General features: G+C 38.5%; 2 protein-coding genes across 5 annotated transcripts in view; one reads left to right on the top strand and one right to left on the bottom strand.

Annotated features, from left to right (window-relative positions):
- Positions 1-25,940, top strand: part of JCHAIN (joining chain of multimeric IgA and IgM) — a 409,126-nt gene that overhangs the window by 32,046 nt on the left and 351,140 nt on the right. The gene's annotated exons all lie outside the window — the stretch shown is intronic.
- Positions 12,527-24,883, bottom strand: AMBN (ameloblastin). The gene is made up of 11 exons (XM_072941051.1): positions 24,781-24,883; positions 23,765-23,833; positions 21,176-21,226; positions 19,837-19,884; positions 19,096-19,206; positions 17,410-17,646; positions 16,459-16,497; positions 16,131-16,193; positions 15,989-16,033; positions 15,534-15,578; positions 12,527-13,611 (listed from the first exon to the last, which is right to left on the bottom strand). Exons 1-11 carry the CDS (start codon positions 24,793-24,795, stop codon positions 13,081-13,083), a joined length of 1,254 nt encoding a protein of 417 aa, XP_072797152.1. The 5' UTR covers positions 24,796-24,883; the 3' UTR covers positions 12,527-13,080.

Below are 25,940 nucleotides of genomic sequence, written 5' to 3'. Positions count from 1 at the left end.
ATATAGTTTAATCTCTCACAGATTACATGGTTAATAATATTTTATTCTACAGACACTTCCACAGCAGACTCTTCATGCACATCCCTAGCGGAGGTACCCACCTGTCCTGCATAAGCTGTTAGAGTAGGAAATTTTCTGAGTCAGAACTCGGTAGTGGGTTTCAATTGTGGTTTCTGTGACTTGTTTTAAAATCTTAGTCAAGTGACTTAAAATCTTTAAGCTTCAGTTCCTCATTTGTAAAGTAGGAGAAAATAATAGTATTTTTTTCATTAGTTTGTTGAGCATTTAATGAGATCATTCATTTAAAGTTTTTAGTACATAGCCTAAATAAGTATCATAAATATATAGATATATAAATGTTACCTATTATTATAATTAGAACTTGCTGCTTTGTTTCTGACCACTGACATTTCCTACAGATTTTTAAGGATGTTTCACCTCGTTGTGCTTATTTATGAAAAAGAACAAAAAGACAGAAAACAAAAACCTCCTAAGGAGAAACCAAACATCTACATAAATAGAATATAAAAAAACTGGTTCATACAGTGTCTCTGATTTATACAGTTTAAGTCCAGCTTTTGGTCTACAAATATAGAAGTTACTCTGTGATGCCAGTGAGTTACTGCTGGTGGGTGGTTATTTGTTTGAACCACCCTCAGAGGTAATGTTTATATGTGCTGAAGAACAGCTTAAAAATGACTAGGAATCTGAGAAGATTATCTTGTTCTCCATCTTCTCTCTTCATTCTGAGAAGAAAATGTAATCCAATAGTTAAGAACACAGGCCTTGGGTTTCAAAATACTGAATAATGTGTACCCTGAGCTTAGAGCAGTACCTGATCATAGTAAGTGCTTCATATGGGTTAAGCGTTTCTCTACTTCTTATACTTCATGGAAGCTGGTTGTGATGGAACCAGCTTATCATGGAAATAATATATTTCTTGACCATTTATTATATTCATTGGTGATGCTTTAAGCACTTTTCATGGGTTAATCTCACTTATTCCTCACAACAACCCTATGAGAAAGGTTCTATTATTATTCACATTTTACTATAAAGAAACCAACATATAGAAAGGTTAAGCAGCTTATTCAGGGTTACATAGCCAGCAAGTGGCTAAAACCAGACAGTCTGACTCCAGGGCCCTTGTTCTGTCCTTTACTTCATGCTGTCTTGGCCTGAATTGAAGCAGTGATGTTAAGGCACAGCTTCTTTAGCTTCTTCCTTTGTAAAAATGGCTGCCATTTTTCCTATTTGGATATCTTGGTGTTAACTGTGGAGAAAAATCACAAGGAGTAAGAATATCTAGTTTCTAGTTCTTGATTGATGATTCACCAACCCTAGGACTTTGGGAATGTCCTTAGACATCACTGAGTTTCAGTTTCCTTAATAAGCATGTGCCTATTTGTTTTCCAAAGCATGTGATACTGTCTTTCATCAGCAGAGTAGAATACTAATACTCTGGACTTTTAACCTAAGAGAACCTTAAAATATTTGCAGTTCAATTCTGCTGAAATGCCTGGTTGAGAGAAGTGGCTTTGGTAAAAGACTGGTCCATCTATTCTCCGAGGGACTCCAAGATCTGTCCCTGAATCAAGTCATACCTGCAGTTAGGTTAGCTGAGCTTCTTTAAAGAATCACCTTCACTAAGATGTATTTACTAAAGCTCACAAATGAGAGATAGATGTAAAAAGTCTACTCTTTTTAGGTGCCCAGCACATGCTGGATACAGTGCAAGTAAGTGGTGTTATGATGGTGAACACCACAGAGTCTGGAGCTATTTATCCAATAGTGGATCTAAACCTTGCAGTGTCAGGAGTAATTCTGTAAGGAATAAGACTGGAGAGGGTCAGAGCACATAGGAGAGATTTTATGGAAGGTGCCCCATAGTAAGTGAGATATAAGTTATAACCTGACATCTGAGTTCAAGGTAGCCAGAAGAACATAGAAAAGTGTTCAAGGCAGAGAACAGTGTTGGTGAAGTCTGGAGGAAGAATGAGCAAGGTGAATTCTGACAACTTAGAAAAGTCTAGAATGGCTGCAGAAGAACTCCAGGGCTGAGAGTGGTGAGAGATGAGGCTGGAAGAGGAGAGCAGGGCTAGTCAAACAGAATCTCAAGCCTAGTGAAGGGCTTTTCCATAAAATATTGTTGAACACTGTACTAGATCACTTAATATGCAGTGTTTAAAACTCTACAGAGGAAATTTCTTCTACAGATTTATTTCAGGAAAAATTTTGCTGTCCTTGACATGTTTTAATTTATTTTTCTGGAGTCATTGTTAGTGGGGATATCCAGACCACTGCCTTTCCCTTCTATGTCTTATTTTAGAAATATTAATTACTTTTCTTACAACTATTGTTATGATTTATTTGCTCCTTTGCCATAGCAAGATGTTTGTAACATTCTGTGTTTTTCATCAGTCTGGTTATTAGCAAAGCTAAACTTAATGCTTTTTTACAGTGGATCCAGGTTATATAAAGCCTAACCTAGTACATTTTCAGGGGCTCCTTCTTTAAGCAAAACACTACATAATTTAGGTAACAAAAATATTTGTTAAGAAATTGCAAAAAATTTCAGATTTTAAAAAGGTAACAAATAGTATAAACATCACAAAATCTAGAAAAACAGCTTAATATTTTTACGAATTGCCTGACTTCTATTATAGCATTCATACATTTGAAGCCCTGTATCTTCTCCTCTGCTCACATGTTTCTAGTGCCAGCTTCCAAGATGTATTCATATTATCATATGATCTCTGGTCCTGTACCTTTAAGTCACATGTGGAATAAGTAGACATTGAGAGTTAGGCATGTGAAGTAGGAATATTCTTGGAAGCCATTTGTGCATGAGGAGGGCTAGCCTTTTAAAAACTACATACGGAATTTATGGTGGCTCACATAAATATATCACACTAAACTCAAAGTAAATGTCTTCCCGTATCAACTTCCCAAAATGCCCAGGGCTATTCCAACACCATTTGAATTTAGGAGAAGGTGATGGAGGGACCATGGGAGTGGAAAGATACAGTAATTGATTCAGCCTCTGACCCTTATTGAGACTATGACTTTCCTTTCTGCTTGTGTTTACCTTGTAATGTTACTAACCTTATTACTGTTTCTTGCTGTGAGCTGTCTAAAATAGTTTTTGAGAAAAGATAGATATGCAAGTTTAATTAATGAAATAATGACAGTAAACCCTGCCTAATTATCATTCTTTAATAGTAATAACACCTTGAAATGTACAACAAAAGTTTCATTCACTACATGCTGGGCACTGTGCTAAATGCTTTTGATGACTTATTTAATATTCACAAAATCCCTATGTGGTAGGTACTATGATTGCCCCAACCAATATTTTACTGTTGAAAAAAATGGAATCTTAATGAAGTCAAATAACTTGCCCATTGGCTAAGTGATAGAATGGAGATTTGAACTTAGGTCTGCCTACAGTTAGCATTTCCCTCTAGTTAGTATAGACATATAACATATACAGTATGTATGTTTCTACCAATGGTGTCAGGGCACTAGAGCCAAGTTTCTATAAAGGACTTCTCTGTAAAAGTGAAGTGAGATGTGAACTTACATGAAATGGGTTTGTGAAATTTCAATTCCAAATGTTAATACGAATTATGATTTTTTAAAAAGTTCAAATGCATGAAAAGTAGAAAAAGAAGTCTTGCTCCTCTTGAAAACAAGAAGTTGTCTCTTGGTATTGGCAGTGTAGTGCATACTGGGCAAGATGAGTCAACTTTTAAATAAACAGTTAGAGCAGACTAGATAATTAAGTTGAAGCTTGTTGAGTCTGTCACGTCAACTTCTTACCAAACATCATCTAATCACTTTTTTCAGAAGTGCTAGCATCTACATTGACACATCTGTGCTGAAATGCACACATTTCCAGTGCTTCTTCCTCAGTAGGCCGATATACATGGGGTGCAGCCCTCTGTTTATAGCCTTTGTGTTGTGTGGATTCCCTTTCTCACTTGCCACCACCGACATTCACCCATCTGTTCACAGGGAGTGGGTCTCATAAACCTACCTTCGGAAAGCTAGACCAACGTGAAGTCAGATTCCCCGGTGCTGCCATCTGTTTGTTCAGTTTGTGACATAGGGTTAGAGTTGTGTACTTCAGATATGTTGTCTTTTCCTTGTAACTCTTAACGGTAGATATTTAACACTGGTAGAAACTGAGGCTTGGAGTGATTAAGTAACAAACATGAGCTCAAGCTACACAGACAGAGCATGGGTTTGCACCAATGCCTGTCACCTCCACTTTCCATTTGCCACAATGTCGTCATCACAGGGCTGGGCAAACGCCGGCAAAAGGGGACTGTTTGACTGGAGCTGTCAGCCTTAGTCAGTTAGTGTCACCCCCACCCCAACCCCCTAGGCATTTCCCTCTGTTTCTGGCCTGGGGTCTGTTTTGATTCTTCTGCTTTCCTTTGATGATGAAATCATTCTGGGCCCAACAATGATTCAATACTTATCTATAAGAAATTTAGGGACCCAGCACAATTTACTGTTCAAAAGGTAAGTAACTGAAAAACATTGGGTTTTTACCCAAATGGATATTTTTCTTTCATTGTTTTTTAGAAAAGATTTTTGTCATAGATTTTCCTTTATTATAAAGTTTCCTGAAGAGAGACAAGAATTTAAAAGAGATATCATATATGTTCAGTTTTATAAGAAGTAGTTTCTAAAAGACTGGAAGATTCTACCATGAAGAAAGAGAAAGAGCTCCTCCAAATTGTAGAATCTCAAAGTCAGAGAAGACCTGAGGATCATTTAAAGGGATGTGTCTTTGTCCTAGTTTCACAGACCTAAAACCTAGGGGTCATCCTTGACCCTTCTCCCACTCCTGGGCAAATCCTGTCATCTCTACCTTCAAAATAGATCCAGAATGGGACCACTTTGCACCACTTCCATCTACTGTGACTGAATTTTACCACCTTAGGGGTCCGTCTGCTTATTTCTCCTCTTCAGTTTATTCTCAAGTCAGAGGCCAGGATGATACATCAGATATATGAGTCACATCATGACCTTCTTCCAGTGGGTCCTCATCTCAGCCTTGTGTTAAAGACAGTCCTTATATAGCCACAAGGCCCTGTGTGATCTGATCCCACCTCTCTGATGTCCTTTTCCTCCTACTTTGTATCCTTCCTCTGCTCAGGCCACACTGTCCTTGTTACTTTATCTTGACCATACCAGGTGTGCTTCTGCCTCAGGACCTTTGCTCTGGCTGTGCCCTTTGCTTAGAATGCTTTTTTCCCCCAGAGTCTACATGGCTTACTCCCTTGCCTCCTTTAGGTCTTCGCTCAGATGCTACCGTCTCCATGGGGTAAAACTGTAACTTACCATCCTTTCTAATGCCCTTTCCTGATTTATTTTTCTCTATTGCACTCATCATCAATTAACATATATTTTTCTAACTTAAATTTTGTTGTCTGTCTTCCTGTTCCTCAGTGAAGGTAGAGAACTTTATCTTTGTTTATTATTGAATCCCTAGCACCTAGAACATGGTAGTAACTCAGTAAATATTTGTGGAATTAAATAAAATCTGATAGCTCAACTGCCTCATTGTGCAGATAAGGGGGAATGAAGGTCTAGAGAGATTAACTGATTTTTTCAGGTTCTACTCCTGTTTAGGGTCAGTGTTGGGGGCTATGACTTTCTATTTAGTGTCTATTTCACCACATGATAATTTGTTTTGAGCAATTCTTAGCAGCTGATACCACATTCCAGGTTTGAGACTCAGTACATCACATTATGGTAATGGGAGAGGCAGTGAGCCAGAGAGAGGGGGAGAATGGGAGACAGCAGAGAGCCAGAAGGCGCGAGAGGGAAGTGAGATGGAGAGAGTGACCCCCCCCCCCCGGGGGGACAGATAGGACAGGCAGGAAGAAAGACTCAGAGGACAGAGATAGTCCTAACTGGATTCGTGCCTCCACCCATTCCCCGTTCAAAGACACCTTCCAGCCCACCTCACTGCTATCAGGGTTAATTTCACCCAAACCAGTTCTGGTACGATGTCACCCTTCTCTGGGAGCTGCAGAACAAAGCATAAACTCCTTCGCTTGGTACACAAGTCACCATCTGCCTCCTGTTTTTCCTAACACAACACTGCAGAATACTTCCTGACATCCCCACACTCTTGCCGTATTGTTTTATTTCCTCTCCCCAGACTCTCCAGATCTTTCTAGATATTTGTCCATCTGCACAGGTGGTTTTCTGAGCCTCAGAATTCCCTCTTTGCTTCTTCCACTTAAAACATTCTGTATCTTTTCAAAACCAGCTCAAAAATCCCCTTCTCTGTGAGACTTCCCCGTTCTCTCCCAGCAGAGTCAGCTTTTCTGTCATTTGAGTCCTTATCGCAGGAGCAGCATTTGCCACAGCATCTGAGTTACCTTCTCATCTTGGTTTCCTCATGTCTCTGGTGGCTAGCACAGTACCAGGGCCTAGTAGGTACTCAAAATGTGTAGGCTGAATGAATTATGTCCAATCAGAAACTTAACTGAACTTGGCTCTTGTGATAAGTGGTTATGGGCAGTATGAAGTAGGGGACCAAGTAGATGTAGCTGCTTATACAAAATAAGTTAGGCTATTGCTTACTTAAAGCCTCTCTTGTGGCTCTCCTGCTTTCCAGGAGATAGATAGGTAACCACCCTCAGCACTGGCATGAGATCTTTCACAAACATATGTGCTTGGTGCTAACATTTCTAAAACTGAAAAAAAAAAAAAGAGAGACAAATACTATGTTTTTAACACCCAACATTTCATAAACTTGGCTTGAAAGTAGCTGACTTGGCATATTTTGGCATGGGATGGATACAAAAGGAACCCTTAGAGAGCCAAGACAGAGGGACAGTCTCTATCAGGTTTTCTAACTTTCTTTCTTCTTTTTTTATTGCCAAGGTTGTGACCTATAGTGATGCTGTAGCTTCTGTCATCTGGGACAGCCTTCCTTGCTTCATGGATGTAGCATGGCCCTAGACAGTCATGTTGAAATGAAGTCCAATGTGTGCTAGACACATAACTCCAGGGTTGACCTTTTTATGTCAGTTTTTCTAGACACACCTTTAAATAACACCCACACATTTCTAGTTTGTGATAAATTAGAATGTAAATCCCTATCCACTCTGGAAAACCCACAGTCATTTCCTTCACTGTGCTCACTACAGCTTATCTTTAAGTCATTATCAAACCAGTGGTTAGGTAGGTCTCTGGGCAGAAAGGTGCTGAGCCCTGGGAAAGACGAAAGTGCAGGGGGAGAGCTGAAGACATCAGCAGACGGCGTGATGACAGACAGCTTCGTAATGATCGTTTCTAAAAGCTGGGAATTTAGTTTCTGGCGTCCGGCTTGTGGAGCATGATTGCTGGTACTCCTACTTTCCCCCTAGACCTGATGTTTATGGAAGAAAGGAACGGTCTAAACTTCAGGTTCTGTGTCCCTCTTTGCAAGATGCAGCTCGGCCAGTGTGTTGATATCCTTTGACTGGTAGCCACGTGCGGTCTATACGGTTCAACCCTTCAGTCCAAGCAGTTTTGGACAGAAGTGGAACATACCTTGGAATTCAAAGCTTTCCTGTCTTGAGAATTATTTTCTCAAAAAGAGTATTTTCAAGTTCTAATAAAATTTAGGCTGTGAGTCTGAGCCAGTTTGAATATTTGCTTCAACTCATACAGTACTATAAAGTGGGAGGTAGTTGAATGATTAGACTTCAGGCCGTCTGAGTAATAACTGAAACTGTAGGCAGAATTTTGTGAGTTCTCTCCATTTACTTTTTCGGGAAAGATGGTTCATAGCTTTCATTTGATTCTCAGGTGAGTGCTTGATGGCCGTGGAAGGTCTGTGTGTGAGAGCGCTGAATGGGAAATCTGAAGGCTTGTTTTTTTTAGCCTCTGATAGCAAGTAGAACTTGAAAAAAGACATTATTCTTCTTGGCATTAGACTCCTCATCCATAAATGAGAAGTGAATTAAGTCAGTGTTTTCCCAAACTTTATTCATGTACATAGTCGCTTATGTACTACTGCTGTTGTGATTGTTGCCATATCCTACTCTAATTTGTACTATTTAATTCCGTTTTAGAATTCAAACACTTAAAAAATAAATTTTATTTTACAAGGAGCCTTATCTTTGCACCTGTAAATGGAAAACCGGCAACACTTGATGTAAGTAAAATAAGGCTATTCATGTACTACATAAAAATTATTGTCTTTACACCAATTGCAGGTGTGCCACACGTGAGACACATTGTCATAATGGATCTATTACGTTTACTAGTCCAGATTCACTCCCTACCCTTCTCCACCCAGAAAGGCCCAGAAGACACTTGACTAAGGCATTATGAAGAGCTCTGTGGTTTTATCCTCTGTAGGGCAGATATGATGATGGGAGCTGCTGCTTTGGAATGTCAGTGGGAAAAATAGGATTCTGAAATAATTGAGTCCAGGTGGTGATGCTTATCCCTTGGAGTCAAGGAGGATGCAGTTTCCATGGTAAACCACAGGATGGAGTGGTAGTCAGGGTGCTTTGACCAGGTGATGACTAGTAGATCATGGGTCTCTAGAAACCAGTAGATGGACATCCTATTAACTGCTGCTTGCCATAAAAAGACAAAAGGATTCTAGGTTCACTGAGCCTAACTCAAGTCACCACAGTGGGATTCACAGTCTCTTATCTAGTTCCCAGACCTAGAGACCCTCAGTCTAGGGGAGACGGGGTCCCTGTGAGAAAGACCACATATGTATATTATGGAAATTTTCCTAAGTCTTCTCTGGAGAGACCTGAAGCAGTTTACCATGGGGACTGTGTAGGGTGGACTGGGGAAGAGAATACCCAGACTTTCTGGAGGTTATTAGGTAGTGGTTCTGAACCCCCAAAGCCTTCATCATTTATAAATTAAAGCTCATAGAAGTCAGACTTGAGGTGGAATCCTGGTCCACGTCTAATGGTGGGTCCAGTGATCTCTCTTGCGGTTGTTTCCCCAGTCCCAGAATGTGTAGTGAGAGTAGATATACCTAACAACTGGCTGAATTACACACTGATTCTGACACCAGTGGGATGAAAGTTATAACGGTGGGCAGGTCCCAGTGGAGGGAAGCTCTTGAAACTGTACTCTGTTCCCCAGCCCTCTCTAAAAGACGGTAAGTCCTGAGGAGGAATGATAGGGATGAGCATTATCAATGAAGGCTTCAGAGATACAGGGAAGGGAAGGTGTCCTACCACATCCCCATTTAACTCACTTGTTTGGCTGATGCAAATGCTAGATGGGTCATGGGGACACAATGGATTACTGCAAAGTCAATCAGGTGGTGATGCCAGTTGTAGCTATAATTCTAGATGTGGTAGCTTTATTGGAAAAAAATCAGCATAGCCCATGGCACCTCGTTTGTAGTTATTGATCTGGCAGATGCTTCCTTTCTATTCCAATTAGTAAGAAAAATCAGAATCAGTTTGCTTTTAAAGGGCAGGGATAATACAACCTTAAACTGTCTTGCCCCAGGTCTGTGTCACCTCTCTTGCAATCTGTCTTAAGATAATCCTGAGGGTCCTTGATCATCTTTATACCCCACAGGAAACCATGCCAGCCCAATACATTGAAGACACAATGCAATAGGTTTTGATTAGCATGAAGTAGCAAGCCAGAGATTGGAAGATAAATACTGCAAACTTCGTAAAAAAGTTCATCAAAAGGGGCTGCTGACATTTCTAGAGGTCAAGTAGCCTGGAGCATGTCAAGATAGCTAAAGTGAAAGGCAAGTTGTGGTAGCTTGTACCACCCTAAAGAAGAGAGAAGCACAGTGCTTCTGGACTTCTCTGTGTTTTGAAGACAACATATACCATATAGTGTATAATTTGAAAGGTTGCTCGTTTTGAGCAGGACCTAGGTCAAGAAAGGGGTACATGCTGTAGCATAAATGTCCCTGTCACATGGGCACTATGACTCAGGGGCCCATGGAAATATTTATGGCTCTATGGGACTTCTGTCAAGTCCTGACAGGAGAGTAAGAGCGCAGAACTTTAAGGGTTTTTTTCTGTGTATGTGTGTGAAAAGAAGTTCTTGCCTTGCTACTGGACCCTAATAGAGACAGTGTGCTGACTTGGGGATGCCAGGTGATTATACTATATGAATTGCCTATCTTGAACTAGGTGGTTTATGATCCACTGAACCATAAAACTGAATGTAAACAGCAGCTTTCTACTGTAAGTGAAAATGACCAGATTTCAGGTCTGGAGGCCTCAAGTAATTTGCCTAAGCAACAGGTTCAGACTTTCACATACTTCCTCTTTATAACTTTAATGCTTTTTCCTCAATCTGCACATTTGGCTTCATGGGGAGTTCCATATGACTGGAATAACCAGATGTCTGAGTTTGCCCTAAATAGTACTGGATTACACCTGTTATCCAACATTCATTCATCATTTGTGACACCACTTTTCATTGTCAAAAGTGTCCCAGTTTGGAGAATCAATTATATGACCACCCTGATCAATTAACGGAGAGGACTGTGTGCCTGGTTCATGAATTTCTGTATTCTGACATTAGCTGGAAGTGCAAAGTTAATACACCACACCCTTACTCAGTGGGCAGAACTTTAAATGGTGTGTCTAATTGTTGATATTGTGTGGAAGGACAGGTGGCCTGAGATACAGATCTGCACTGACTCAGGCTCAGCACTAGATTGGTCAGCTGGTCAAGGATTTGGGAAGAACAAAACTGGGAGATTACTAATAAGGAGGCCTAGAAGGCAGGCTATTTAAGTAGAGTGTCTTAGAATGGGCTATAGTAGGACAATATTTATTTCTCATGTAAATGTGCAGTAAAGGGAAGCCACAGTGGAGGAAATTCTCAATAACTAAGATGGCTCCTCCTGTGGGTGACATTTGGCCTCTTTTTTCCCTAGCCATCTTGGTGTTTGCTCATGGACCAGTGTTTGAAGTGGTTATGGTGGCAGAGATAAGGCTCAACAACTTGGTATCCCTCTTTGTCAAAGTTGATCTATTAACACAATTAAGTGCCCATCCTGCAATAGAAGAGACCAACTTTGATATGATATGTCACTTGATATGGCAACATTCATCAGAGAAATAAGCATGTGTGATCTCATAAATGCATGCTCTGAATTATAAAGGACAAAAGGGCAGTGTGTGGAATGTGAATGGAAAAGCACGCATTTATCACATAATGGGAAAATTCCATTTCTCCATTGCTACTGCTGCTGTTTTGCTAGGTTCTCTTTATGACAAGGATCAGTAGGAAAAGAAGGAAATGACTATGATTCAGCAATTTTATCTGTGCGCTTTATCTCATTTAGTTCTCACAACAACCTTGTGAGGCACATTATGAAAATGAAAACACAGGGCAGAGGGATTAAGTTACTTCCAAAGACTCATAGGTGATTACGTGTGATGTCAAGGTTTGAACCCGTAGCTGTCTATACATCTTTTACAATATTGCTTTTTAGGAGATGGTCTGGAATGCCAAGGTGGGTCTCAGTGGGCATCTGCTGGCTGGCTACTGTGGAGGTCATTCTCTTATCCTCTCACCTTTGCCAGAGTCACTATGGGAGGCAAACCGAATTTTAATCTCCTGCATCTCTCCTTCCGCTCTAGACCACTGAATGAGGGTGAGCAGAGCTCTGCCTGAAGAGAGGGGGACAGTAAGAGGTGACTGCACAGTCCAGTTAAGGCTACTGGAGGGTCCCAGGTCAGGAGGCATCTCAGGGCTCTTTTCCTTGGTTGCATCTCCAAATTCTCCACAGGGACCGCATAGGGGAATCTGAGTTCCATGGAGTCTAAGACCTGGGCTGGGCAGCTTGGGAGGAGGTGGAGTGAATGGGAGGCTACTCTTTAGGAGTGAGGCTACTTTTCATATGTGGCCTTGGAACCTCTTAATTTAGGCAGATAGCTCTGTCTGATACATACCTAGTTTTGATGACAAGTAACCATTATTTTCTGAGTCTCCTTTTTTCACATTATACTTCACAGAAATGAGCTAATTCTCACATGGTGCCCACATGACTCTTCTTGTGCTTCTTCCTCTTGGAGGCCTCATTCTGCAGATGCTTTCAGTTCCATTCTGAGAAACAAGTCCCTCTCTGCCCCTCCAGTAGCCCTAGTCTTAGGCTGGGTTATGTGCCTCTTTTCTGTGGCTCCAGGGGCACCCTGTGCTTGTCCTTGTCATAGCACTTTTCGCTTGTGCAGGGGGTTTGGGAGCATCTGTTTTACAGTGCTGTTGAATACACGAAAAGTACTTGAGCTTGGCCTACAGTGGCTGTTTTCTTATTATTGTGGTTGTTGGTCTACTTGTCAATCATCCCCATTGTAAGCTCTGAGGGTAGGGGCTGTGTCCCTGTTCCCTAGCACAGTGCCTAGGACGTCAGTCGATACTCAATAAACTTTTCAGGAAAGAAAAATGAGTTGAATAAAATGGGATAAAGAGTAGCAATGGCAGGGGATGAGCATGCTTTTCTTAATCATTTAAATATATGTAAATAATAAGCATATAATTCCTGATGATCTTTAGTGAGAAAAATTCTTTATTTAAAATAAGCTAGATGTTTTTACTAGATTAAATAAAATACTCTACAAATGAGAATTTTAAATCCAATATACTATACCCAGTAATATCAGTCAGAGATTATCCACTAATCCCTGTTTAATAATGCTTGAATGAAATAACATAATTCTGAGAACATGTGCCTTTGCTTAGAGAAAAATTTCCAAAGCAGTGTCACATTTCTTGGATATAACAGTGTCATGCTAGTAAGAGAAATTCTATAATGCCAAATACAGCTAGAAACAGTGATTTTCAAATGCAGAGACCCTTAGACTTGCTCTGATGTTATTAGTTGTATTTCTAAATCACAGAGACAGGCAACATATTTTATTTCAATAAAAGAGTAAAAGCAAGAAGGGGACCTACACTATTTCTAGCCACTTGTGTTTATTAATATATGCTTAGCGCTTTTAATGCCTTTGCTGCAGAAGGGTGATAACTGTTTTTGCAAAAAGATAGACTATGGGGACAAAGCTGGGAAGCTTGTGCATACAGGAAGTAGCCAATAACTCAATGCTCTCAGGGCTCTTGAAAATGCCACGCATCATACTTATTCTGGGGCTGCTGGGCCTTGTTTCCTGACATCGATGTCTGTAGACTATCTGGGGTTGCCGTGGAATCCACAGTTGTCTCTTCCTGGAGACCCATGGTTGTGGTCTCATCAACACCGTATGTCTCATAAACGTCAGCTAATCCAGGAGTCATCAGTGGGTCAGCAGCCGCTGGGGTGACCCTGAATGGTCCCCTGATTCTTGCCAGGTTGGGAACATTGTCCTTAGCACTAGCAAGGAGCCCTCCGAGGGCACCAGGTGCTACCTCTGAAAGGAGAGCTGGGTTTTCTGGATCGTCTGGGTTGGTCTCTGGCACAGGGGAGCCTTGTGCACCTCCTTCTCCCTTCTCGGGACCTTTGGTTCCAGCGACTGGGGAGTCAAATTCCAGTGTAAAATCCCCTCCCATAGCTGGATTGGTGGGCATCCCTCCAAGGTTGGACCTCATGCCTCTAAATCCTGGGAACATGGACCCATAAGCCATGGGGCCTCCTCTGCCTCCCTGTAAAAAACAATTTACCAGAAACACCATTATCACATACCATTAAGTATAGCATGCAATTATACCTGGTCAAATTCACTGAGAAACCAGAAAAAAACTGATAGGAAACAGGGAGTTGGCTGACAGTTTTATGTAAGCATTTTCTCACTAAACTGACTTCTTTTCTGGGTCAGGGCACTCACTTCTTTGAAAGGGAGATGAAGACCCTCTCAATGCCTGCTGAAGGGTGGGAAGGAGAGAAGCAGGGAAACAGGGTAGAACCAACTTACAGGCAAAAGGTAGTTCAAATTTAATTTTAAGAAAACAATAAGTAGCTGAAATGACCAATACCACCATAAAACATACAAAAACTGATCCATTCTTGTTTGTTGAGCAAAGTTTTGGAGGACCTTGTGTCAATATCATTTCTCAGTATCCCCCAAATGAATGGAGCCCCATGTAAACTTTTTTTCTTTTTCATTTTCTTTTCTTTTTTTCCTTCCTCCCTTCCTCCCTTTCCTCTCTGTCTCTCTCTCACTTTCTTTCTTTCTTTCAGAAGAACATGTAGAAGAATAAAACTTGATTTCTTTGGAGGAACTGAAATATTTTCTTCCTGTGGACAGATAAAATTCTAGAACTGACCATGTTTCCTTTTTTTCTTTTGTTGCCCAAAATTTCAGGACCCAAATCTTGGGGTACTTACAGCAATTATGCAGGGCCTTGTAACTTGGGTATCTATATTCTTATTTCCTTAAACTTTTGACTCATTTTAAATTCTGTCTTCAATTTTTTGGTTATATTTATTGTATTTTTCATAAGCTACAGCAAAATCTTTTAACAATGAGGCATAATATAAATAAGTTAATTAAAATTATAAGATGATCATTAACACTTGCTTGAATTTTCAGCCTGTTTTGTTGGTGTTACACAGAGTCAGTAGTCTTTCCTCTTTCCTTCTCCTGGCTCTCTACTCTTAGCTTTTCGCATCATCCAGGGATGGCACTGTAAACCCCTGGGCTGGGCTAGCTGCCTCTCTCCTTTCCCTCTCTTATAGCTCTATTATCATTGTCACATGATTTTCACATTATCTGCCCTTGTATCTATTTTCCCCATTGATTAAACTGTGAACTCTCTGAGATCAGGAACCTTACCTTATTTATCTTGCCTCCATAGGATCTTTTTTATTTGTCTCACTCACAGAAGGCACTCAATAATGCTGAGATTCAAGTTTTATTTCAGTGATAGCATATTTATGTGTATTTATTTATTTGATAGGATCTGTAGTTGCTAATGATTTGTTAATTCAGTATGGTCTGGTTTTGTTTTGCTTTGTGCTCTAACAGATGTCACATGTAGAAATTTCTGAGGGAAAAAGTCCAGTTGTGTGAGTTTATTGAGCTCAAATTTTAAAGTTATAATATGCATGGATAATGATAACAGAATAGGAATATACTTGAACTAACTTATTAATCTACTTTGAATTTTATAATAATCAAATTTTAAACTTGGTTAATTTTTTTTTCTTTTTGATTTCTCAGTTTTGAGGCCTAAGTGATTTGCAGTTTTGTTGAATTTGTTGTTTTGAGGGGTGAAATGGTCTGAGAAAGAACCGGAACTCTATGAACCACGTGTATCTTTTTTTGGTTTGAAACGTTTGTTCAATAATGGTGGCTTTTCAAGAGAGGTTTCTCCTCTACTCGTATTCAAGAAATGGGGCAAAATCCTATGTGCAAGAATGGTCATCACTCAGAAACACCTACATGGGAAGTATGATGAAATCTTGGCGTGCTGCTTCAGAATCAAGCTTTTGGTTTTGGTGTAGAACAACCTGAGTCCCTATACTGTATATTCAGCCACATTCATGGCCAGTGCCTCTTGCTGCCAGTCATCTGTGATTTTTCCCTTGGCCACTACTTTAAGAAGAGTTGGAAGACATTACTCACCGCCATTTCTTCTGAGCTCAAGATGCCAAGTCTGGCAGGAGCACTCTGTTTAAAAAGAAACACTGCATCATATTATGAACCAGCTGACTCTTTATCATCTTGTAGCAACTCAAGACAAAGTTACAAGTCATCTAGTCGTTCCTTAATCCTTAATATAAAGGCTGTGTCCAGAGGCAGGATAAAATGGACAGATGAGTCATTATTAAGGAAATGTAGCCAATTTGGATAATTCAGATAGAAAATTTACTTTTTCTTTAATGCTACTCTGTGTGTGTGTGTGTGTGTGTGTCTGGCCAGAATTATCCAACTAGGAAGTATGCCTCTTTGGCATTTCAGTTGCAAACTTAGGCATTCAGAGAATATGGAATCTGTTATGTGAGGACTGGATCTTATAATTTTATCTCTTAAGATAGCATTTATTTGAAAATAATACCTTTTATAGGATATAGACTTACCAATTGATTTGCTCCATAGGACAAGTAAAACATTCCTGGATAAAGCTAAATATAAATACAAAAATCAACACAAAATGCATTTCCCAAGAGAAAAACTTTAAATTAAATTACAAACAGAGAAGTGGTATTAAAACAAACTTACTGGAGATGGTTTATTTTGTGGCATTGGTCCCCGAGATAGCAAACGGGATATTGGAACCAACATCTTTAAGTGGTAGAAAACAGAATAAGTAATTCATATTTGCTATAACACGGGCAAACCTCCCATTACAACTATTTCTGAGAGTTATATGAAGCACATTTCCAGATGGAATACTATGATAAACAAGTGTTTAATATCTAAGTAAACAAAGGAACCCACTATATTTCATACTCACAGATAAGTGGGACAATTAAAAAGTTTTACTCTTCTTTCCCAAAGTATAGAGATATATCTCCCAAGGAAGTGTCTTACTGAGATTTGTACTTACTGGTAGATCTTGTGGATCAGCAAAATCCATTCCTGGTAGCTGCATTACAGATCAATATTAAAATTACTCAACAATCAAAATAGGCAAAATGAGTTGAAAAACACTCTTATTTACAATTATGATAGTTTAAAATGAGTTTCCCTATTTTCACTTTCATTTAGTCTTGGAGAGTACAACCTAAGAGATTACAATTGCCCTTTACTGACATGACTCACATGCATGGCAGGGAGATGGGGCATGTCTGTCACGAGTTTGCTTTATCTTGCAGAGTAGAAAGCAATGAATTTTGGAATCAGAGCATGCCAGGTTGGTTTGAATTCTGGGTCTGCCACTTAATTTTTGTGTAATATGGGGGACATATTATAGTCTCTCAAAATCTGTCTTTTCTTTTAAAAAAAGGATAATATCTCTCTTCATAGAGTTGGAGTTAGGATGATACGGCGGAATGTTAAATGCCTGCAACATACTAGTTTCATGGTACCTTCCTTTTCTGTCCATTGCTCTTTTCTTTATATTATTACAAGATACTTTTGCTTGATTGCCTTCTTTACTACCAGATAGAGAAATAATAATGCAGTAATACTGCTTGCAATGCTGAGGGATCAATCACTCTTGTCAGTCTGCCCAACACTGAAAAACAGCCTGATGAGATGAAGTCTGGAGTTCTCTGGGCTGTCCTATTTCCTCTGAAAGCTTCCTCGTTTATCTTTTGCAACTGAGAAACCAGTTTTGCAGGAACAGGATCTTTAAGAATCCATGCCCCATTTCAGATGGCAAAGGACAGGGATGTGTATTTATGTTCTACTCCCAGATATGTCAACTGCTTAAAAACATGTTTGTATTTTTGTGCATTATGCCCCAAATTCTGATTATTTAAATGTGCACTGCCAATTGGTTTTCTTTCATTAAGTTAGTAGATGATCCTGATCTGACTTCAGAGAAAGGAATTACCTCGGCCGTTGGTGGCTTTTCTGATGGTGCCACCTGCTCTTGCACCATTGGCCCCTCAACTTGCTGCAAGGGTGGATGTCCCTGGTAAACCGGAGGCTGAGGTAGTCCCTTCTGGACTGAGTTCTGGATGGCGGTTACAACAGTGGGCTGGAGGAAAGGTTTCTGTCCTGGCTGTTGAGGCTGCAGGGATGGCTGCGATGGGAGAGGTGGGGGATGCACAGGCAAAGAATATTCATACTGCAGAGAAATTTGAAAGGAGCGTCAGGAAGCCATGGCTCACTGAACTGTGATGTCTAGAATTTCTAAAGCAAAAGGGCCTGGGGAGCTTTCTACTTGGAAGAGAGTCTAGTGGACTTGTCTTGAAGCTGTGTTACACAGGAAGCACTGATTCATTTAAAGTCAGTGTTATTTGGGGTGATCTGGTGGGTGTCTGCCTCCTCCACTTCCTACTCCCTTTGGGACTGACTACCACTGCTCATGATGATGGGAAGCTCTAGGAACTTCCGAGTAGAATGAATCGTTTCCTTCTCTGGATTCCCATAGCTATCTCTATGTATCTCTATTTTACCACTTTCTCACTGGATTACAATTATTTGTTATAAATCTTTGTCGCTCACTCAACTGAGAGAGAATAATATGCCTTATTTATTTTTATAGCCCCAGGACTTAACATAGCCCCTAATAAGTGCTTGGCACATGATAGATAATACATATATTTTTTGAGTTGATGAAAGGAGAAAGCATAATTAAATAAAATACCAATCAAATTCCTGCTTCATGTATTCCTTTCAGAAGCAATCAAGTGGAGAAACCATCACTATTAACATAATTTACTGTCCCACTAAATGTGGCTTGGTGAGTAATGCTGCTTGGTTTTGAAGAGCATCTGGAATCAAAAGTTCCTGTTAAAACAATCATGTTCTGTTGCTCCTCTTTGAAATTACCTATTGTGAATGGCTCCCTATTATTTTTAAATTGGTTGCAAGCTCCTCAAAGTGGCTCAGAAACCTCACAACAATCTGGCTCTGCTTCACCTCTTCAACCACTGCCCATCTCTAAACTTCTGGGCTTTCATTAACTTGTACCTGATTCATTACTTAGACCTCACTACTTAGCACCCTGTAATGTGTTGTCTTATTCTCTAATCAGATGTGGGATTTCATAAGCCTGCCTTGGAGACATTCTTAAATGCCTTCACTTTCACTCCCAAACTGCAGTTTGGTTTATATATTTATTACACACCTAATAAATAATGGTTAAATGATTGATGTATTTATTAATTGCTATAGGGTTCATAATATTTCAACTAGGATATTGGCATCATTTTAAATGTCTTTGAGTAATTATTTAAGGAATCTTGACTAAAATCAGAATTTTCCAGGATATAGCCTGCTTTCATTTTGAGGATAGTTTATCTATTGTTATTATTTAGCATAAGTGTCTTATATTTTTGAGGTCATATCTTCCTATTGGAAATAAGTATACAAATGGTTGAAAATTTGGACCATTTTATTTAAATTTTTCTAAGTACTAAAAACAGTTGTAGGTTTTGATTTATTGTTATTTGGATGATTTTTCATTCATTACTTTTACCTGTCTGTGGTTAATATATGATAGCTTAGAGAAGGCAAATAGGGGAATAGTTTAAAGCTTGAGGTTTCAGACACATTGATGCAATTAACTTACCTGTTGAGTTTCATGTTCCCTTGGTCTCATCCATGGGAAAGAGGAGTGTGGTGGGAGGAGACCATGCATCCACAAAGAATTAAATGATTTCCCAAAGCCAAATCTTGAATACTGAAGATACGGAGAAAAAAAATATGCGTATATTTCAGTTGTCTTAAACTTGGTTTCCATTTTCTAAAAAAATCCACAGGAGATGTAGAAATAGCAAAAGTAAGAGTGATATTGATTAATTTAATGTGGATAGGTTAAGTCTTCCAAAAGACTTTCCATTCTGAGCCAGTTTGCAGTATTCCCATAAACTTGTTTGAGATTTAGTTTTTTAAACATTCATATTGTGGACTGTATAATAAAATTGATAATGCAAGAAAGAATTTTTTTCTTACTAAAGAAAATACAACATTATTTTTGTTTTCTCCTGCCATCCCACCCCAGGGCCTTATTTTGTTTTAGGTTACCTCAATTACTTGTTTGCTCTTTTAGGGGGAAGGGTATAGCTCAAGTGGTAGAGTGCATGCTTAGCCCCTAAGAGGTCCTAGGTTCAATCCCCAGTACCACTTCCAAGTGGAAATCAGTGAAGAAGCCTAATTATTTCCCCCTCAGAAAACAAATACAAACTTATTTGCTCTTTTAGTTTTTAGGATATTGTTTGTTCACAAACAAATTGTATGAATTACAATGCTGCTGCTATCACTATCGCCACCATCATGAATATTTGCAATAAGAAACATGTGAAAACGTTACCTGAGAAAGCAAGTTTAATCCCTGCAAACTTCCCAGCTGTCTCATTGTCTATGAAGAAAAAAAAAGTGGATTAGTGTTTGCCACATATGTTCCTTTTTTGTATGACACAATTGATTTCTCAACATATGGTAGTATTAGCACAAAGTTTGGGGTCAATAAAAATAAAATAATAAGAGACACAACTCATCACTGAAAGTGGAAATGTTAAGTGTGGTTCTGCCATTGTTGTCACCATTGCTATTAAAATAGTGAGCTCACTTTTTATCATTAATTAAAAGAGAGAAAATATCATTTAAGTGGAAGTCATATTGAAACATGGAAAAATAGCTAATTCAGCTGAAATATCAATGTAATCACGAGGACATTGTCTTATTGACTCTTTTTTCCCCTCATATAACTTCCTTTGCCTTTTACCAATCCAGCCCGAAGAGGAATTTGAAAAGAACAAGCAAACAAACCAAAATAAATCAGAACAAAACAACTCTGCCTCCTTCCCAAATGAAAAAAGCCCTCAAAATAATAAATATAAAAAGCACTGAGGAAAATGGTAAGTATCTGGATAGATGGCCAGGAATGCTGCCAATTCAACAGAAAGTCACTTTCACTCTTCTTAGGAAAAGGTTTAGAGTGCTTTGAGTTGAGTTTGAGCTAGAAAGTAAGAAAAAAAAAACTCAGTGAAATTAGCTTCCATGTGAAATAAGCAGCTAGCACATACAAGTATCGATTGCCCTCAGATTGTCATGATATAGGTAAATCTGCAAGGCTTTGTGAAAAATTTCTAATCTCAAAATTACTTTTCTATTCATGAATGTTTATATTTTCTACTGATATAGTCAAACATTTCTATTTTGCTGGGATTTTCTAAACAAAGTGTGTGTTAGTTATAAGAACTGCAATAAGACAAACAGCAGCTATACAGCATAGTACAATGTCAGTACTATTTACAGTCCTCATAAACAATTACATTTTCTTAAGATAAATTTTCCTCATGACAACTTTATCATATACCAGCAGGAAAAGAAACTAAGTGTAAACCATTTGTGACTTCAGAACAATGTGTTTTCAATGTATTTACACTATTATTAGGCATTAAATATTAGTATTGTTTTGATTCACATACAGATGATGTTCTAAAGATTAAAACACCTGAAAGTTTAACATTGCAGTAAAATTATAAGATGAAGCTCTAATAAATGTCGTAAACTTCCCTAGAGCTTTACAGGAAGGAGGACAGCCACTGACTTCTGGCTAGGAAAACTGAAAAACAATCCATGTATTTCTCTCGTATCAGGAACATACCAATGTAAAGATTATATGTAGATACTCTGAAAATACATACCTCAAGGCTCAAACTAGCCATGCCTGGTGTCCCAGGTTGCTGAGGAAACGCCTGAATGGAAATAAGAATAATTTTGTGTTCTTTGGTCAGAAACTCCCTTACACAGTGAAAACAGAAATTTACACCAGTACATAAGGGCAAGCTAATGTTGGTTTATTACCCAAATGACTTGAGCTTTTGGGTAGAATGAAGAACTTAAGTTGTTTGTGATATTAACATAACATTGAATAATTTTGCTCCTACGTGAATCCTTTACCCTTTGTCTACATCCTAATGCTATGTTGCTTAAAAAGCAAAATTTGAGTTGGTTTGAAAGTTACATTAAAAACAGATGAAAAGCGGAATAAAGCAACAAAATAGAAAACTAACAACTAAACTTAAATATTATCAGATAGAAAAGCAAAGGAAACAAACTTGAGCTCAATTTTCTTGTGTGTTTGACAAACCTATGAACTCTGGTTTTGTGGAATGTGGGATGGGATCATGGCATTTGGCAAAACCATGTACAAAAACCTAACTTGCCTCGCATTCACAGGACTTTTAACAAATCCTCCATCATCTTTAGTGAGAGATTAGTTTATGTATAAACCTGTTGATCTGTGTTTATATTTTTCGGATCATATCAAAAAAGTATTTTTTCTTAAATAAAAGACATTCTAGCACCAAGTACTATTACACTTAATGTATTCACTTAAAAGTTGTGAAAAATATAGCTACATTTACATCTAGGCTTTTAAAGTGTAAGATATTTTCTTTTCTAAGCCAAGCCTTATTAATATGCATGAATAAAAATGGGGAAAAAACTGGAGAATGGAAGAGAAGAGTAACAGAGTGAATTTGATTTTGACGGTTTTTGGTTCTTTGGATATTCTTACTATCTAGGGTCAAGGAATTTTAATGCCTTTCTTCCTTCATTTAAACCACAAATATGTATAGAGTCTCCACTAAATATATTTGGATTATTTTTCCCTTGTGAGCAAGATGTTCAGAAATATTTTCCTGAGAATATATTATCTGCCTCCACCTCCTACTTTTTATATAGGTAAAATCCTGTCCTCTGAGTCGTAGTGCAAATTTCGCCAAGTAATTCAGTTTTGCAAATGGATAAAGGGAAAGAAGTTATAAATGTGTAGCAAATACTCCAAGTAGAGAAAAAGGTTAGCTGTGTAGACAAAAAGAGTGAGAGGGGTGTGTGTATGTGTGTGTGTGTGTGTGTGTGTGTGAGATGAGCAAATTGTTCAGAATTTAAGGGAATATGAGAGTAGACCCTTCTTTCCTCCTATCGGCCAGTGCATAATAAGGTAATCTGGACAGATTCAACTACAAGACAAACGTGCACTTTGCTTTTTATTTGATCCAAGTCATGAATTAATGAACAATATTTACATGAATGTATGTAGACAGAGGATACCTTTCCCATGAGGAAGTGAAAGGAGAAATCTGATTTGGCAGACATTTGGCAGTCCTAAGCAACTATCCTCTTCCTCAGAGTGGAACTGACTGACACAGGTGTGGGTCATTATAGGTTCCAAGAATGTCAAGGTTTAGATTGATGGTGGATGGTTGAGGGGACTCCAATGTCAATATCATACAAAGGTAAGCTCAGGTGGCAGTTTCAATTTTTTTTTCATTTACAAGTCATGTTGAATAATGGAACAGAAACTCTTTTTATCTGTAGAATGCAGGGTTTTCATCCTCATAGTCAGTTTTCTTCCCCCCTTTTAAAACATTTTAAGAAACCCAAATAGCTAATCCTTTGTCTTAAGGTACTTAAATCTTTTAAAGTTCATTTGAGGCCACCTATGAGCTCCTGAAGATAAGAGACCATGTCACATTGATTGTCTTGTCTCCAGTGCCAGCATGTTTCTGGATACATGACAGGTACTCAGTCAATATTTGCCAAAAGCATATAGTGGCTGAATAAAGTCTTCCTGTAAACAGAATCACATGCTACTGGCTGAAGTAGTTCAGTGCTCAAAGGATTGTGCTTGTATGCAATCACCTCAATAGGTGATAGAGTAGACCAGGGGTGGGACTGTAACATACAGTTAGCGCCACTGCCATGACATATTCTGATTTAAGAAACTTCACTCTCAGTCACATAATTTCTCCCCATCAGGCAAATTCGTTGCTTAATTACTAGCTTCAAATAGAATCACTTAGCTCAGTTTTGTAATCATAGTAATTTGGCTAATATTGTTCTTTTGGAAATGAAGAAGAAAATGTACTTTACTCTTTTGGAGAAATTTCCTTTTTCTGTTTTGATTTCATAATGGTAGCAGGTAGTTGATAATAAATTTGTGCTGTGGCATTGTTGGAAAACACATACATCTTATACCTCTGAATGGAATAAGACTTAGAAGTTGTCTTTGGAATATTTAAAGTATCTTTTTGAATAGGAAAATTATATATTTAACTTATTGCTTTTGGATGGTCAGGGCTGACATCTGGGCAACTGTGACTTTTAACTCAGAAGGAAGACACCACTGGATTAATCCAGATGAATCATGTATGGACACTCAGCTGTGTCCTTCAGTTTGATGTCTGGGCAATATTTCTCCGAGGGCACCCTCTAGAACACTGACTTACCGGCACTGCAGAACTCATTTTCAGGAGGCACAGGATCAGTATCATGTCCTTCATTTTGAAAAGTGGTATCTGAAACAGAGTTGGATTGGAGAATTAAATCAGAGGAGTTTTTACATCAGAATGGTTAAAAGACAATATTTTCCTGAGCCAAGTCTCTGCTCTTCCAAAATGACTAGGTTCAAAACAAAATCAAAACCAAAAAACCAACTAAATGTTGCTAAACAGCTGATTTTTATTTACTAGTTTTTGGAATAAATTGACAAGCAATTAAAATTTTTCTAAGTACTCTGATTTTTTTACAGAGGTACCACCCAGATGAACATGTGGGAACACCTCCATGAATATTCTTTAAATGCTGTGTTTAATTTCAGAAAATAAATTATAAATTTGAAAATCCCTTTCACTGTGTGAAATTTTGGTCTATTAAGTATGATTCACAGGATTTTATACCTTGTTTCCCTCCAGAGTAAATTTTGAAATGCATTTTAAATGTAATACAACCAATAATCATTTCATAACAAACCTTTATGTGCAGATATAAAGGGTATACCATTCCATGTTTAGGTTATTCAGAAAATGATGCCAAAAATTATCTTTTTAAAATAAAAATGAGCTAGATATTTTAATTTCCTTTGATATTAGTGGACAATATATCTCAAAATTGAGTTTTCCTCTTTCTAAAATAAATTATCTCTTTAAGTTTATTCTAAAAGTTCAAACGACTACTCTCACATGAACAGAATTCTGACTAGTCAGAGATTTACTTACTTTTCTCAATTATTAGTGCTGTCACCAATCACAAATAGTAAAAAAAAAATTTATAGAAAAGTCTTTTTTTTTCTTAGCTGGAAGGATATTAGGCATGTCTTCTCTGGAACATGCTAATAATGGTTTACAATAGGCTATTATTCTGCTTCTGGTGACAAGTGAAGATAAATCCTCTTTATAAATGCTGCCTGGAGATAGGAAAAAAGAACTTACAGGAATCACATGGAAATCATAAAATCACATTTTACCTTCAATGCTGGCATGCACTGTGCTCTCAGGGCCTGGTGATGCCAACCAAGATAGTTCTAAGAAAAGAAGTTTAAAATTTTTTTCTGGACTGTGCCGGGGGACTCACTCTGTATCTCTCATCCAGGGAAGACCTGAAACCTTTATTTAAAGTGCCAATCCACCAATCAAAGTGAAGCTAAGTGGGGGAAAAAAACACAACCACTGTGCTCCTGCAATTAGTCTACACCCTTTTATTTCATGCAAGGACATTGGCCCAGTAGAGTCTCATTATTTTTAATTGTAACTCAACCCCTGTATTTATTCAGAGAACTTGATTGCAGGCAAGACAGTGAAGGAATAGTGGACATAAACTCTGAAGACAATTATTTTGGTGAGCTGGGAGAAATATCTGTAGAATAGGTGCAAAATAAACCATCATCTGCTTTGTGCAGGTTTTTATCTTTCAGTAAAGCTAATGACCCGTGCCAGTATTCTCAAGATTTTCACCTCATACTTGTTGTGGTAAAAGTAACTCTGCTCCCTTCCGCCAGCATACAGACAGTCTAGAAGGAAACACTAAAATGACTTCCTGGGGTTGGAAGAGAGGATGAAGATACTAGATGAGTAATAAATATGTTATAATCTTTCCTTAGAATTTCCCAGATACTTTTGTATCTGGAGACAATATACTAGAGATAGCCAAACTTCTGCAAGAAATTTCAATAGGACCCTCTGAATGAATCACCTCAGGTAAACCTTTAGTGCATGTTCTTTGGTGGGGAGAGGTACATACATCAGAACATTCTCCATGAACCAGTCAAGTCAGTGTGCACTACTGTCAGTTCACTCTTTAGATAGAACAATTTCCAGGCATTTAGTATGAAGCCAGGTTAGAGAGTGACATTTGTGTCACTTTAAAGGCTGCTATCAACATGAATGGGATTTTCTCTCTGAACAGTTAAGAATATCTTGGATATGGATTGACCTTTGGCAGCTTTTGTTATTTCTCTGCCCCTCCTTGTCTTTCCAAAGGTGTGATTTCAGATGTGGTAGGGGTAAGAGTTTAAGATTAGTTTCTTAAGAAGGGATGAGTCAGTATGCTCTTTAGGGAAGTAGAGGTCTTGTCAATTACAGGGAACATCGAGGAAGCTGGTATTTTGGGAGAAAGTTTTCTTCATAC

This window comes from Vicugna pacos, chromosome 2 (assembly GCF_048564905.1).
Source record: "Vicugna pacos chromosome 2, VicPac4, whole genome shotgun sequence".
In the NCBI taxonomy this organism is placed as follows: Eukaryota; Metazoa; Chordata; class Mammalia; order Artiodactyla; family Camelidae; genus Vicugna; species Vicugna pacos.
Note: the sequence above shows the minus strand (reverse complement) of the source record. Positions and strands in the feature narration are given on the sequence as shown.

What these genes read in the sequence shown, in the direction of transcription:
- AMBN (XM_072941051.1), bottom strand. An exon ending in TGGCTAGTTTGAGCCTTGAG is followed by an intron (nt 19,885 to 21,175) that starts GTATGTATTTTC and finishes TTTTCTTCATAG; the next exon opens with ACAATGAGACAGCTGGGAAG. An exon ending in CACAAAATAAACCATCTCCA is followed by an intron (nt 16,034 to 16,130) that starts GTAAGTTTGTTT and finishes ATTTATATTTAG; the next exon opens with CTTTATCCAGGAATGTTTTA.